A 15356-nucleotide genomic window follows, 5' to 3' on the forward strand; every position below is an offset into this window, starting at 1 on the left:
ATTGGTTGGCTACGATACGGTTACGACCTTAGCGGCACCAATAATCGATTGCATTGATTCTCATAAGATTGGTCGAATCAGCTGTTATAAGGTTACCGATACGGTTACCGATAAAGCACCAATGTCTCCAGCTTAAAGCTGGAGTCATTGGTGACGTTTGTCGTATTGCTGTAGTCGTATCCCTAACGTAATCAGCTGTTTATCGTTACGACGGTAAACCAAAACCCAATTGGTTGGCTACGATACGGTTACGACCTTAGCGGCACCAATAATCGATTGCATTGATTCTCATAAGGTTGGTCGAATCAGCTGTTAAAAGGTTACCGATAAAGCACCAATGTCTCCAGCTTAAAAGTCATTAAGACGATAATTGGTGACCAAGTTATTGGTAACGATTAAGTAATCGATTAGGTAACGGTAGGGCGGGAGTTCAATTGTAACAATCGAAAGTCATCGATGTTCAATTGTATTAATCGAAAGTCAGGGATCTCTTTCAAACGTCAGAATAGGTTAATTTCGCGCTCTTTTCTCGTACACAATTGTTTTATTGGCGTGTGTGAAATAATTTTCATTTCATTTAAAAATCGCATAAGAATGTCAAGTCCTGCACGAACTCCCGAGGGAGGAGCTACCCCAAGAGGGGAAGGCGAACGAACGCCGACTAGAAGTAAGATATGTTGCACATAATTTTGCTAGTAAATTTTTAACTATTCATCTTACATAGGCACGGTAGCGGAAGATGAAACGGATACACCAATGCGAATGGGTCCTAGCACACAACGTCAAAGCCAACCTTCAGAAATTAGTTTGCCTCCTACGTCTCCGGGGGGATTAACACTACCGGCAACGAGTCCGGCTCGCGCATTGGGAATGAGTGAAATTGATTTAAGTTCACCTTTGAATTATGGAACACCAAGTTCGATTGGTTCAATACGCACGCCACGTTCAGGCATTCGTGGAACGCCATTGCGTGCGCGTCCCGATATACGCACCGATAAAAGAATACGGCAAGTTGCTATTGGTGCTGCACCAAGTGTAAGTAGATAATTACTTTGGTTGCTTAGAATTAGTTACATATACGTGCCTTCATCCATACATATGTATATCCATATCCATCAATTTGTTTTATTGAATTTTACAGATGGAACCAATACCTGAAAAGCCCTCAGAAGGCACTGATACCGTCTCTGAGTCATCGGCAGCACCACAAATGGTCGTTTGGGGTACCAATGTTGTTGTGCACCAATGTAAATCTAAATTCAAAGTTTTCCTTATGCGTTACATTGATCCAGAGGTAGAACGTGATGAAATATCTGAAAATATAGATATAAATCAACCAATATATATGCAAAAGCTTGAGGAGATTCACACATTGGAAGAACCATATCTCAATGTAAATTGTTCACATTTGAAAACATTTGATGAAGCACTTTATCGACAGCTTATTTGCTATCCACAAGAAGTTATACCAGCATTTGATATGGCCGTCAATGAAATGTTTTTCGAGCGTTATCCAGCAGCTGTGCTGGAACATCAAATCCAAGTACGTCCTTTCAATGCCGATAAAACACGTAACATGCGTTCACTTAATCCCGAAGATATGGATCAACTGTTGAGCATTTGTGGTATGGTTATCCGTACCTCGGGTGTTATACCAGAAATGCGTGAAGCTTTCTTCAAATGCATTATATGCGCATTTTGCACAACAGTTGAAGTTGACAGAGGACGTATTGCACAACCGACACTCTGCACAAATTGTAATACGAATCACTGTTTTCGTTTGGTGCACAATCGATCAGAGTTTACAGATAAACAATTGATAAAATTACAAGAATCACCAGACGATATGGCCGCTGGTCAAACTCCACATAATGTTTTACTTTATGCCCACAATGATTTGGTTGATAAAGTGCAGCCTGGTGATCGTGTCACTGTAACAGGTATTTATCGCGCTGTACCAATGAAGGAAAAAGGCCGTGTTGTTAAGAGTGTTTATAAAACACATATTGATGTAGTACACTATCGTAAAGTTGATAGTAATCGCTTGTATGAAGACGAAGAGGGGTATGTTAAATTGAACGCTTAGTTTTTTAAAAACAAAACTTACATGCATAAATTATATAATACTCTTATTTATTAGAAAAGTTCACATATTTACACCAGAACGCTTAGAATTGCTTCATTTGCTTTCACAAAAGCCTGATATATATGATCGTTTATCAAGAGCAATTGCTCCTTCAATATATGAAAATGACGACATTAAGAAAGGTATTTTGCTGCAGCTGTTTGGTGGGACTAAGAAAAAACATTCAACTCTGGGTAGACAAAATTTTAGGTAGAAATGAATTTTTTATGTTATATATTTTTTTTTAATTATAAATTGGTATTAATTTATAGAGCCGAAATTCACTTGCTGTTATGTGGAGATCCCGGCACATCAAAATCGCAATTATTGCAATATGTTTACAATGTTGTGCCGCGTTCGCAGTATACTTCCGGAAGAGGTTCATCAGCGGTGGGTCTTACGGCCTATGTTACCAAGGATCCAGAAACGCGCCAATTAGTGCTACAAACGTATGTATATAAATACGTAAATAAAAAAGTTATACTCAGTTGTACTAACGACAGATTTTATGTCGCTGTAAATTGCGAGCGACGCCTTACTTAGATGTGTGAAATCCTAAGTTAGCGAACCTAACCTTATTCTGCTTAAAAAGTTTCTTGAAGTTTTGAAACTGCTTTTTTCGAAATTGTAGTTAACTTGTCCTCAAAGTTAAGTTAGTCTTAGTCGCAGGATCTGAGTTTGAGAACTTTGCCCCAAAGAGTAGCGGCGTGCAGCTCGATGACCAATATATGGTTTTGGTTTTCCGTTCCAAGCTAGGCTCCTTCAAGGCTCGTACCAAAAAATGCTAGGACCGAAATGTACAGAGTTCATATTCTGTAAAAGACTTGCCGACATAGAGGTAAATGAAAAGGTTCAAATGTCTGGAGGTCCTAGCAGGAACTGCAAAATTCAGTCGACTTATTAGGTCAGTGGAATCAATCACGCCGGTGATGAGCTTCTGAATAAACATAATGCCGAGTAATACGCTACACGAAGAACACCACTTTGATTTGATGTTTGTATAATTTGCTTTCAGGGGAGCATTAGTACTAGCTGATAACGGTGTTTGCTGCATAGATGAATTTGATAAAATGAACGATTCTACGCGCAGTGTCTTGCATGAAGTTATGGAACAACAAACATTGAGTATTGCAAAAGCTGGTATTATATGTCAATTGAATGCGCGTACCTCGATTTTGGCTGCGGCCAATCCTGCCGAGTCACAATGGAATAAGAGAAAGAATATAATTGACAACGTTCATTTACCGCACACGTTATTGTCAAGATTCGATTTGATCTTCCTTGTGCTGGATCCACAAGATGAACAGTTTGATCGTCGTTTGGCCAATCATCTGGTATCACTTTATTATGTTACCCGACACGAGGAGGAGGACACATTATTTGTTAGTCACATAATTATTACAAAATAAAACAAGGTAACTTTTTAATTTCTGTTCAAATTTAGGATGCTACTGTCTTGCGTGACTACATTGCTTATGCTCGTGACCACTGTTCGCCTACTTTATCAGAAGAGGCACAACAACGTCTCATACAAGCATATGTTGATATGCGCAAAATTGGCGCACGTCGCGGACAAATATCGGCCTATCCAAGACAATTAGAAAGTTTGATACGTCTATCGGAAGCTCATGCTAAAGTGCGTTTTAGTCATGTTGTAGGCGTGCAAGATGTGGAGGAGGCTTGGAGGTGTGTACTCACATGTTATTTGGTTTTAAAAATAAAAATAAAAACTATATATTTATTAATCTGACAGACTACATCGCGAAGCTCTGAAACAATCTGCAACAGATCCACTTTCCGGCAAGATTGATGTAGGCATTCTAACAACTGGTCTGTCCACTGCTGCTCGCAAAAAACGTGCCGATCTTGTTTTAGCAATCAAGGAAAACTTGAAGAAAAAGGGCAAAGTACCTACAGTGCCTTATCAGAAGCTTTTCAAAGAAGTCAAAGAAGCTTCCCAAATAGTAAGTATTTAGTTTAAAAAATAAAAATTAAAAAGTGAGCACTAATTAAAAAAAATATTTTCTATGCACTAGCTTATAACACGTGAGCAGTTTGAAGATGCTCTCAAAGAAATACAAGATGAAGGTGTAGTCGTTGTCATGGGCAAAAATACTATTAGAATCTGTTAAATACATATATTCATGACTTTTTTGTTATTTATGTTATAATATAATAATAAATGTCATTCACTTGAAAAACATTGCAAAAACTTTTGTAAGTTTTCAATATTAAAGAAACAGAGGTCACTAGATTCTTTGGAGCATAAGTACAATTAAGATGCCCAACGACATATGGGTCCTGAAAAAAATATATGTTCTTACTAATGATTTATGCTAACTTTGGTCAATGAAATAAAATACTAATACATCTTGTGCTGCAAATCTTTAAGCTTCCATCCAGACATGAAGACCGCCTGGCCGTGTGATATGTACCACAGTACGCGCCTGTACGAGCCTTTTGCCACGATCCGCACCAAGGGGATGCTATCCGCGCTTACGCGTATTTTGTCATCTCAACATTTTGCCTGTATTTGCAACCGACCCCTGTCCCAGAGTATTGCCGAAACTAGAAAATGTGCTGGGAGTGTTTAACGGCCCAGTAGGCAAGGAAAGGGGTATCACATCCAGCCAGAAAAGTTAGTATCTGCGATGTAGTAATGCCCAATAGATTAATTATGATCGACTTCGACACATCTTTAATAATTACAGCATGACATCTCACAATGTATTGATTGTGCCCTGATCAAAAAATAAAAGATATGATTAAGAAGAACATCACTGCGTCTTGGAAAAGAAAGGAGCTGACCCTGTAAGTTCCTCATGAAACGAGGAGGCGCGGTGGCGTGGAAGGATTAATATGATTGTTGTGGTAGGTGCGACCACGCAAAAATTGTCATTAATAACCTCCAACGGGAGTCCGAGGAAATGTGCTATTTCAACAGGCTTGGACCAGAACGATAAGGGCGTCAATGTAGTCAGATTGAATCGTTCCCAAGGTGGTCGGGCATTTAATGATGCTTGTTTCCGGAACTATATCCGACAAAGCAGAATCCACTGTGAAAGTTTGATTCACAATGACATCACACTTAGTTTGATTCACAATGACATCAACACCGAAAGCAGTCCCCAAAACCGTTCTATCGCTACAGCAACCACAAAGTACAGAGGCCCAATAAAGGGCCAATTAAACCTCCTTAAACCTAACGCCATAGTCGAACCATATCCATAACCATCTCCAATGTGATGGATTAATGGTGCCTTAACCTAAAAAGCGTGAAAATTCATTAAAATGAAGAAAACGCAAAAAATGACAAACGTATTCCACAAAAATAAGTCTCTTCGTCATAACGTATCCAAAACAATAAATTAACAACAAAATGTTATTGAATTCACCAACTTAAATATTTTTAGGCTATGGATATGACGAGAAACCAAAACCAAATTGTTTGGCTATGGTATGGTTATGGCGTTAGCGTTATCGCATAGCACCATTAATCGATTACATTGATCTCCATAAGGTAGGTTCGATCAGCTGTTTTATGTGGTCATGGTTTTATGGTTATAAGTCACCATTAATTGGCCCTTAAGTATTGCCTTTTTATATTTTTTTGCGTTAGCGTTATGGTAAAGCACCATTAATCGATTACATTGACTTCCATAACGTAGGTTCGATCAGTTGTTATATCTGGTTATGGTTTTATGGTTATAAATCACCATTAATTGGCTCTTTATTATTATTCGGTATCAAAGATTTCGTCATTCATGGGTTAAGTGAAATTATTACGGGTGAATACCCTGCTAGCGAAAGAACAGACCTAAAGAGTTTTCTATTATTGAAATAACAAGGAAATTGTATGTAACCTACGAAATGTCCACAGAATTACAGGCCGAACAAATAAACTATAGTAAATATGAAGAAATACAAGAAGAAGAAGGCACAGATCTAGTGCAAACTGCAAAAACGTCTACGGATGCAAATGCCACTGGCGGCTACCGAACGGGATGTTGGCTCCCGCGTAAACAACGGGAACGACGTAATAAATCTCCAATTGCTATATCAAACCTTTTGGAGACATTTGCTGCACCACTATCACCAGCATCATCCTCTTGCACCTCACTGGGCAACAGCAGTGCTGATGCTACATTCGAACCATCAGTTGATATGATGGTAAACGACTTTGACGACGAGCAAACATTGAATGAGGAAGAAGCACTGGCTGCTATAGAACAACAGGATCCACACGATGAAATTGCTACTTTGCAGGAGGAGGGGGATATGCCGCTTGAAGAACTATTGGCGAAATATCAAGTAGCGCCTCCCGGTCAAGTTTTTGTTGGGGGCGCGATACAAAAAAAGAAGAATAAGAAAACAGCTGGAAGTAACAAACAAGCAAAACATCGAAAACTGAATGCTGAAACGACAACCACAGCATATAACAACTACACCGAAGGAACGACGGTCGGTGCAATGACGGAGTCAGTTGTGAATATCGAGCAGGACTTTCAAGATCCGAGGACTGTGAAGGACGCATTGAACGAAGAATTGGATAACGATGAAGAACTCTCTAGCCCAAACATTATAATGCCCAATTATTGCAATGAAAATGATGACTCATTGGGAGAGGCTGTTAATCCAAAAAACATTGCGCGAAATGTAGACAATACAGATATTCCGACTGCACATGTAGTAAAAGCTAAACCACGACGAACGCATCTAATGGACCTCTACCCTGAAGAATCGTTTACAGAAGTTCCTAATTCGGGCGCCAGTGTGGAGAAAGGTAGGCTTCATAAGGTTTTGAGCTAATCAGTTTTGAAATTCTGTTGTTGTAACGATAAGGTTGCTCCCCGAAGTCTTTGCGGAGTGTTTGCGATGTGATGGTCCTTTGCCGGATACAGATCCGGTACGCTCCGGTGTTGTTGTTGTTGGTGTAGCGATTAGGTTACTCCCCGAAGGCTTTGGGGAGTGTTATCGATGTGATGGTCCTTTGTCGGATACAGATCCGATACGCTCCGGTAACACAGCACCATTAAGGTGCTGGCCCGACCATCTCGGGAACGATTTATGTAGCCACATTGAACCTTCAGGCCATCCCTCCCTCCCCACCCCCAAGTTCCATGAGGATCTTGGGGTCGCCAGAGCCTCGTCTGTTAGTGAAACGGGATTCGCCGCTCGAAGGTGAGGTTGACAATTGGGTTGGAGAAGCTATATGTTGCGCTACACAACCCCTTGAATCCCGGTACGCTCCGGTAACACAGCACCATTAAGGTGCTAGCCCGACCATCTCGGGAACAATTTATATGGCCCACATTAAACCTTCAGGCCATTCCTCCCTCCCCACCACCAAGTTCCATGAGGAGCTTGGGGTCGCCAGGGCCTCGTCTGAGGTGAGGTGGTGAGGTTAACAATTGGGTTTGGAGAAGCTATATATTGTGCTGGCAACCTGAAAAGGTTGCGCTACACAACCCCTTGAATCTGGTATTTTAGTCGCCTCTTACGACAAGCATACCTACCGCGGGTATATTCTAACCGCCCAATCCTCTGGGGACAATGTTGTTGTGCTACAAAAAACTTTTCCGAGAGATCTATGGTCTTTTGGCACATATCGGAGGAAACTTAATGTTGAGATACACGAGCTGGACACAGATGTAGTGCAGCGCATTATCAGGATTCGCTGGCTAGGTCATGTAAATCCAATTATTCCTTTGCGCTTAAGGACCGGTGGCACGGTATCACTGAGTTCGGAATAAGGTGGAGGAAGATTTAATCTCCCTTTTCATTACTTTTTGTGTACATATACAAATCCTTGCTGTGGAAGCGCCAAAAGCTGCACCTTAGGGTTCGGTAGTATATGGTCCAAACGGAACAATGGGCGTCAATGAAGGAGTTTTCAGTCCAGACAAACCAATTTGAAGATACCATTGAGAGATAATACGTGATGAACGTAAGCAAAGGAAGACAACCTACAAATTGTTTGTGACTGTAGCAGCATAATTACAATTTAGCTACAGTACTGCTGATTCAAAAGCTCTATGCAAAAGCAGGCGGTAGAGCTGAGATATATACTTTTAATCTTCTGGATGAAGATAGCGACACAATAGATTTATAGGTCGCGCTTAACTTTCTCACATAATCTTACTAGGATTCTCTATTCTATGTATATGATCGTATCGAATTAATTATTTATAGATGACCCACTGCAGCAACATTATAACGACGACGAGGATGATGAAGGCGAATATATTAATGAAGTAGAAGACGAGGAGGATGCATTTGTTAGCGACTATGTAAAGAAAACTATAATGGTTGGTCCTTTATATCAAGCAACCATACCGGATGGTCTGTCACAATATGGAGATGTTTTACCATATGAAAATGAAGATAAATTAATATGGGAACCAAGCCAAGTCAGTGAACGCTTGGTGGAGGAATATTTGTTGAAAGCGCGTGATATTAAACCAAGTTTGTTGGATAATGCTGATGACATTGATGGCGAAGAATCAAATCAAACCAGTCACGTAACGGATGTCACCGTGGATACTGCCACAATCAAAGCAAATGGTATCCAAATTGAAAATAAAGAATCAATTACAAAAAATGTAGATGATTTGCACGGTACAATTCCAGCTACGGCAGGCGAAAGTGTCACTGATGGACCCGCTGTTATAAAAGATAATGAACAGGTTTGTCTTGAATATGAATGTACATATATGTATATATCGACTGCTGAGTGGAATATCACCCTGAAGGCGCCTTTTTCAGAATTTGTCCACCTCGAATTTTTTTCAAAAACGTCCACAACCGAGTTGCGGTGATACTCCACTCAACAGGGTGTGTCAACTTTTGCATTGAGCTTTGGGGTTCCAACATAGGTCGTTAAAAGTTACAACTCTTTGGGTTTTTTAATAAATGTTGAAATTAGAAGAAAAAATAATAGTAAACCCTGCAAAAATCGCGAGTACTCTATGCATGCATGTATCGAGTACTCGCTATGGACCACCCGAGTGCCTCTCATTGAGGCAGACATAGTTGAGGGGATTATAAAACTTAAAAATTCCTCCAGAACTGATGTTGACAATCTTTCAGTTATTCTATTGAAAAATTGTCCTTCGCTAGTACGACCGTTCTAATTACAGGCCTATTTCCAAATTGTCTACAACTTCGAAGCTTTTTGAATGCGTTGTCAATGACAAGCTTTACTTTAGTATAAGCGCCTGATTTGCGCCAATCAACATGATTTTGTCCCGGCCAGATCCACATTAACGAACCTCGCTGTCTTTTCTGAGGATTGCTACGAGGCATTTAGGCGGGGTTTTCAGGTTGATACAATATACCAAAACTTCTCCAAGGCATTCGATAAAATTTCTCATAAAATTTTAATTGCGAAATTAGGGTTCTACTCTATGTTCCTACAGTGGATTAAATCTTACCTGCACAACAGAAGTAATGTTGTAAATATTGACGGTGTTTATTCGAAACCATTTTGGGCCACCTCTGGAGGGCCCCAGGGCAGTATTCTGGGCCCTTTACTATTTATCTTGTTCATTAATGGCATTAGCTCTTGCTTCTCATCTACCTAATTTCTGCTTTATGCTGATGATCTTAAGATCTATTCTGAGTTTTTATAATGATGTCGTTGTTCTTCAATCTGAGATTAATAAGCTTTTTATCTGGTGTGTTAAGAACCGTCTTTTCCTTAATATAAGTAAGTGCCACACTGTGTCGTATGGTAAACTGCTGAGGCCACTTCATACCTCCTATCATATTGCAGACACTTTTCTTCGAACGATTCTGTAAGTTAAAGACTTGGGGGTATACTTCGACTCAAAGTTTAATTTTAACACTCACGTCAGCTTCACAATTTCTAAGGCGCTTTCAATGCTTGCTTTTGTCAGACGCCATTCCGCAAACTTCTCTGACCCCTACACACTTAAAGTTTTATATACGTCCTTTGTGTGGTCCAAACTTGAGTATGCGGCTTTCATTTGGCGGCCTTACCACGCAGTTCACATCAACCGCCTGGAGCGGGTTCAAAAAATCTTTATGCGCTTCGCGTTTATTTCTTTACGATTCTCTGAACCGATCCCGTCTTATGAGTCTCGATGCAAACTAATATCCTTACTATCCCTAAACAATCGCAGAATTCTTTTGGCCTCATTGTTCATTTTCGATCTTTTCACGGGCAAAATTGACTGCGCGTTGCTTCTTGAAAGACTATGCTTAAATACTCCCTGTAGAAACCTCCGCCACTTTGAAATCTTCTTCATAGGGCTGAGTAGAACTGTTTATAACTCAAAAGCGCCTATTAACAGAGCCCTATCAGAAATTAATTGCTTCTCAAGTGTTTTGGATATTGATTTCTCCGACTCAAAATACGCTTTTCAACTTAAACTAAAAAATTACTTAATCTGTAATAATATAAATTCTTTTTGCTAGTGTTTTCCATAGTTTAATATAAGCTGGTTTCTGTAATTTAGTCATCTGTCTGTAATAAACATTTGTTACTAGACTAAATAAATGAATAAAAATTAACCACAATGCATACAAAAAATATGGTCCGATTAACATTGCGATGCCCTAGGACCATATACTCCAGCTCGGCATTACATCAGAGTAATCCATGGAGTACTCCAGTATGACACAAGTGGACCACATGATCCAACAATTTTTGCGGGGGAGTAATGGTAATTTGTAAATGAAAACAGCAAGGGCTAAGCACTGAAACCGCCCGTACACATATCCAGCCATGCGGAAGTATTTATTCGGTTATAATAATAACAAACCTTACTATTCATATTTTTAAAGTGAAAAATATATACGAGGGGTGGCTATATTTAAAGAAGCGCATAATCGAATGGCGTTTCCTATCATGGGATCTATTTCTTTTGATTTAAAAAAAATTCCCGAACAAATTGACTTACCCAGTTAAATATTTTTTTCAAATATCAAAAAGAACTATTCGACACAATGTACAATTTTTATTTTAATACAGGCACTTCATTTGCTTGTCCAATGCGGTTATGACTTTAAAGAGGCTTTAAGACGCAAACGCTTAAATGCGCTTCCATTGACTGGTACAATGAGCCTTTGGTCAGAAGAGGAATGTCATAAATTCGAGGAGGGTATACAAAAATTTGGCAAAGATTTTCTTAAAATACGCCAAAATCAGGCAAGTATGATCACAAATGATTTATAAAAAAAATCGTATTAATTTCAAAGGTATCATCTCTAATTAAAGGTGCGGACACGCACAATGCGTGAACTGGTACAGTTCTATTACATTTGGAAGAAGAGCGATCGTCGTGATCATAATTTTGCTAATTCTGATACCGTGGACCATATGGACATTTATTTGAATGAAGGTGGCGATTATAATCCGACGACAACAAATGTTAATGGTTCTGCTACAACTGGTTCCACTAATACAACTAATTTGGCTACAACAACGCTGGGTGTTCACAAAAAGAATAATGCTTGTGTACAAAAAAATTCAATTTCTATTATGATGAGCGGTAATAGTACAGGCTCTGCTATTGCTAGTAGTAATAACATAACGCCGGTCGCAGCAGCTGTAATAACACAAACAACAACAGCGCCAAGCCATTTAAATAGTAGTAGCAGCAACAATAAAGCAACAATTAATCGCAAACGTAGCGTAGGAGGTGTTTCTGTTAGTAACTATGAAAATACATTAGCTCAAGTTATATCCCTAGCTGCTGCACAAATGAAATGATGACGCATTACTTCATAGCCCAATAGGATGGTGTTTAGGCGGAAAAAGGGAAGAGGAAAAGTGAGTCGTATAAAAACTAGTTAAATTGTTGACGAACTATTACGAGTTTTATACGCATTGCTGCTGCGCTTTTAAAAAATGTTTAATACGTATGTATTTGTTTTGTTCCATATCACAAAAATGTTTCAAGGAATTTAATTAAATGGGGTTACAATGTGGAACCAACTCCTGTTGTTGTTGTAGCGATAAGGTTACTCCCCGAAGGCTTTGGGGAGTGTTATCTAACATCCCTCTATCTCTAGCCCACCCCTGTTGAAAATGCAAGTTTCCCTGGACTCCCGTTAGAGGCACCATTTGGATGAGGCGCAGCACTGCTACAACAGCAACAACAAGAAATTTAATTAGGTTTTTTTAAGGCTCAACCATGGTTCAACTATATGGTTAGCTCATCTGTACAGCAACATCATACCTTTGTTCAGATTGTCAAAATCTGGGTGTTGGTGTTAGGCGAATGTAATGGGGAGAAAACATAAACTTTGTTATTCTTTCGTGTTTCCAGAAAATAAAGTCGTTAAATTAGATGCATTTACTAAAAAAATAACTTGAATGTGATGTGAAAATATTTTTTTTTATCAAAAATTTACCACCACGGCAGTAAATTATTGTCAATGTGTTGGTTACATTTTGCGTTTTCCATCTCCTTTTGGCAATCCCTATAAAAAAAATAAATAAATAGTATTAAGTATAAATATATCTTTCTATGCATTGAATACATTCATGTTTCTGTATGTACATACATATATTTATGTTTGTTCTAATTAAAAAGTATATTAATAAACTGTAATGAATAATTTATTTTCACCGTCCATATAACTGAAAATGTAAAAAATACATCGATTGTTTAGTTCTCCATAAAATTTTGTTAACCACTTTTTGTCACTGGATGTAGTGTAACTTTTTTATATACATTTTTAAGTTCAGTTTTTACACATCCATGTTGAAAAGATTATAAACCTACGATGTTATAGAATGATAACACTATAAATTAATATGTAATTCAGAATAATTGATGTCTTTAACTGAATAAAGATATATACATATTAGGGTGGGTCAAATTTATTGTTGAAAAGGGACATCCAGTTTCTGAATCTATGGGTCATACTGAGTAATATTGTCCATGGGACCATACGTCTGAAATGAATTTCGAGCCTCCCTCACTTTGTTAGAAAATGTTATATCCCAATCCGAATCCGAATTTGACATTTATTTTCATGTATTTTATTTGTGAGGGCCGCTATTCGGATTGGGATATAAAATTTTCTAACAAAATTTGGTAGGCTCGAAATTCATTTCAGACCTATGGTCCCATAGACAATATTACTCAGTATGACCCATAGATTCAGAAACTGGATGTGCACCTGAAGTTTTTTGACCCGCTCTAATACATATGTAAAAAAGTTTTAATTTTGTTGCCAAAATATGAATATTAAAGTTACTTATATAATTTTATTTGTTTTCTTAGTTGTGCGAATGAATACATATTTCTTTGCTGTCTTTAAAAAAAGCGTGTGGTTTGTCGGACGTCGCTAGGTATTGGATATAAATTTTCAGGATAAGAGTTACTGAACACAAACCATAGTTGGTCGATATTAAGTAGAATTTAATTACCAGTGAAAGTGCATTAAGTATTACTGGACTGCCGGTAAATACGTTCCGGGCAGATCTTTATGGTAGGACGGTGAAGACATGTCGTCAGTTGAGTTTTAGATAAAGTTATACGGTGAGCTGCTTTATGAATGTCCAGTTTAGAAGTGGAATAGGCGATATGAACTATGTTACTACTGGTGAATTTAAACTCAGTCCTAGTTGCAACAATACTTCCCCATTCAACAAGTATCACCACCTAAAGGCTACTGTATTGTTATACGGAAAATACTGGTAATATTTTTCCTTTCCACACCCTTGATCCCGATTGTGGTTTCGTGTGTGCCAAGGCAGCCGGCTCTATGTACCGGAGCGCCCCGGAATTTTTGCCGACCAAGGGCAGTAATTTCATTGTAACCCCATTTAACCCAATTAATCCCAGCAGATCCCTGCAGCGGGACTGCGCCAAATTCTCCTGCTCCGGGAAGCTATTGAGCCCAATCCGGGACCTGCACCTGATCCCGGTCCAGAGATATAGTTTTCCATCGTCTTCAGCCACCGTGGTGTGATGGTAGCGTGCTCCGCCTACCACACCGTATGCCCTGGGTTCACACCCCGGGCAAAGCAACATCAAAAATTTTAGAAATAAGATTTTCAATTAGAAGAAAATTTTTCTAAGCGGGGTTGCCCCTCGGCAGTGTTTGGCAAGCGCTCCGGGTGTATTTCTGCCATGAAAAGCTCTCAGTGAAAACTCATCTGCCTTGCAGATGCCGTTCGGAGTCGGCATAAAACATGTAGGTCCCGTCCGGCCAATTTGTAGGGAAAATCAAGAGGAGCACGACGCAAATTGGAAGAGAAGAGAAGCTCGGCCTTAGATCTCTTCGGAGGCTATCGCGCCTTACATTTATTTTTTTATTTTATTTGTGTCACCTGGCTGTTCACGCCCAAAGACGTCCCGTAGTCTGTGCCTTAGCCGCATTGCTGCTATCCAAGAGACTAAACTCGCTGCAAGATCTGCTTTGCAGACCTGCTCTGCATATAACATCCACAGAAAAGACCGCGAGAGCGGAAATGGAGGCGGTCTCACCCACCACTCAGTGCAATATAAGCTATTTGATCCCGACATCGGCCGCAGGGACAGCGTCCTCGAATGTCAAGGCATATCTATCCGGTCAGGCGATGTGAATTTAGAAATCAATAACATCTACATCCCTCCTGTCACCGGTTGCCCCCGTGGATACTGCCCTGACATCAGCGCACTACTCACTGCCAATAATCGCATCTTAGGCGATTTCAAATCCCACAACGATCTGTGGGAATTCAAGAGGTTTTGTAGCGCAATATATAGCTTCTCCAACCCATATGTCAACTTCACCTTCGAGCGGCGAAACCCGTTTCACTAACGGATGAGGCTCTGGCGACCCAAGCTCCTCATGGGCGACCCAAGCTTCTCATGGAACTTGGGGGTGGGGAGGAAGTGATGACCTGAAGGTTCAATGTGGCCATATAAATCGTTCCCGAGATAGTGGCTAGCACCTTAATGGTGTGTTACCCTAGCGTATCGGATCTGTATCCTGCAAAGGACCATCACATCGATAACACTCCCCAAAGTCTTCGGGGAGTAACCTTATCGCTACAACAACAACAACATCTGTGGCATTCCAACCTACAGGCGGATAGCAGGGGCGAGATAAAAAGCAGACGCCCCAGGACTCGTAAACTGCGTCAACTGGCATCCGACCACCTACTCATACTCTTTTCGCTCGAGCGATCTGCCGACTTCATCACTACTGAAAAACGCACTTTTCTCAATTATACTGACAATCGTTTTGCTGCCCTCCATATCCCGAC

General features: G+C 39.7%; 2 protein-coding genes across 2 annotated transcripts; both read left to right on the forward strand.

Moving 5' to 3' along the window:
* The first annotated feature begins 487 nt into the window (after window positions 1-487).
* dpa (disc proliferation abnormal) lies at window positions 488-4341 on the forward strand. The gene is made up of 9 exons (XM_067778241.1): window positions 488-667; window positions 725-1035; window positions 1142-2064; window positions 2141-2335; window positions 2398-2574; window positions 3141-3507; window positions 3570-3811; window positions 3879-4089; window positions 4162-4341. Exons 1-9 carry the CDS (start codon window positions 595-597, stop codon window positions 4255-4257), a joined length of 2595 nt encoding a protein of 864 aa, XP_067634342.1. The 5' UTR covers window positions 488-594; the 3' UTR covers window positions 4258-4341.
* Window positions 4342-5937: 1596 nt separating this feature from the next.
* On the forward strand, window positions 5938-14184 carry LOC137245544 (mesoderm induction early response protein 1). The gene is made up of 4 exons (XM_067776378.1): window positions 5938-6908; window positions 8318-8811; window positions 11121-11297; window positions 11367-14184. The coding sequence occupies exons 1-4, from the start codon at window positions 5996-5998 to the stop codon at window positions 11859-11861; spliced, it is 2079 nt and encodes a 692-aa protein (XP_067632479.1). The 5' UTR covers window positions 5938-5995; the 3' UTR covers window positions 11862-14184.
* The last annotated feature ends 1172 nt before the right edge of the window (window positions 14185-15356 follow it).

Source organism: Eurosta solidaginis, chromosome 3, assembly GCF_040869045.1.
Source record: "Eurosta solidaginis isolate ZX-2024a chromosome 3, ASM4086904v1, whole genome shotgun sequence".
NCBI classification, from domain to species: domain Eukaryota; kingdom Metazoa; phylum Arthropoda; class Insecta; order Diptera; family Tephritidae; genus Eurosta; species Eurosta solidaginis.

Bases quoted from the DNA above. Each gene is read 5' to 3' on its own strand.
- dpa (XM_067778241.1), top strand. From the start codon at position 595: ATGTCAAGTCCTGCACGAACTCCCGAGGGAGGAGCTACCCCAAGAGGG. The intron at 668-724 runs GTAAGATATGTT...CATCTTACATAG, and splicing joins CGAACGAACGCCGACTAGAA to GCACGGTAGCGGAAGATGAA. The intron at 3,508-3,569 runs GTTAGTCACATA...GTTCAAATTTAG, and splicing joins AGGAGGAGGACACATTATTT to GATGCTACTGTCTTGCGTGA.
- LOC137245544 (XM_067776378.1), top strand. From the start codon at position 5,996: ATGTCCACAGAATTACAGGCCGAACAAATAAACTATAGTAAATATGAA. The intron at 6,909-8,317 runs GTAGGCTTCATA...AATTATTTATAG, and splicing joins GGGCGCCAGTGTGGAGAAAG to ATGACCCACTGCAGCAACAT. The intron at 8,812-11,120 runs GTTTGTCTTGAA...ATTTTAATACAG, and splicing joins TTATAAAAGATAATGAACAG to GCACTTCATTTGCTTGTCCA.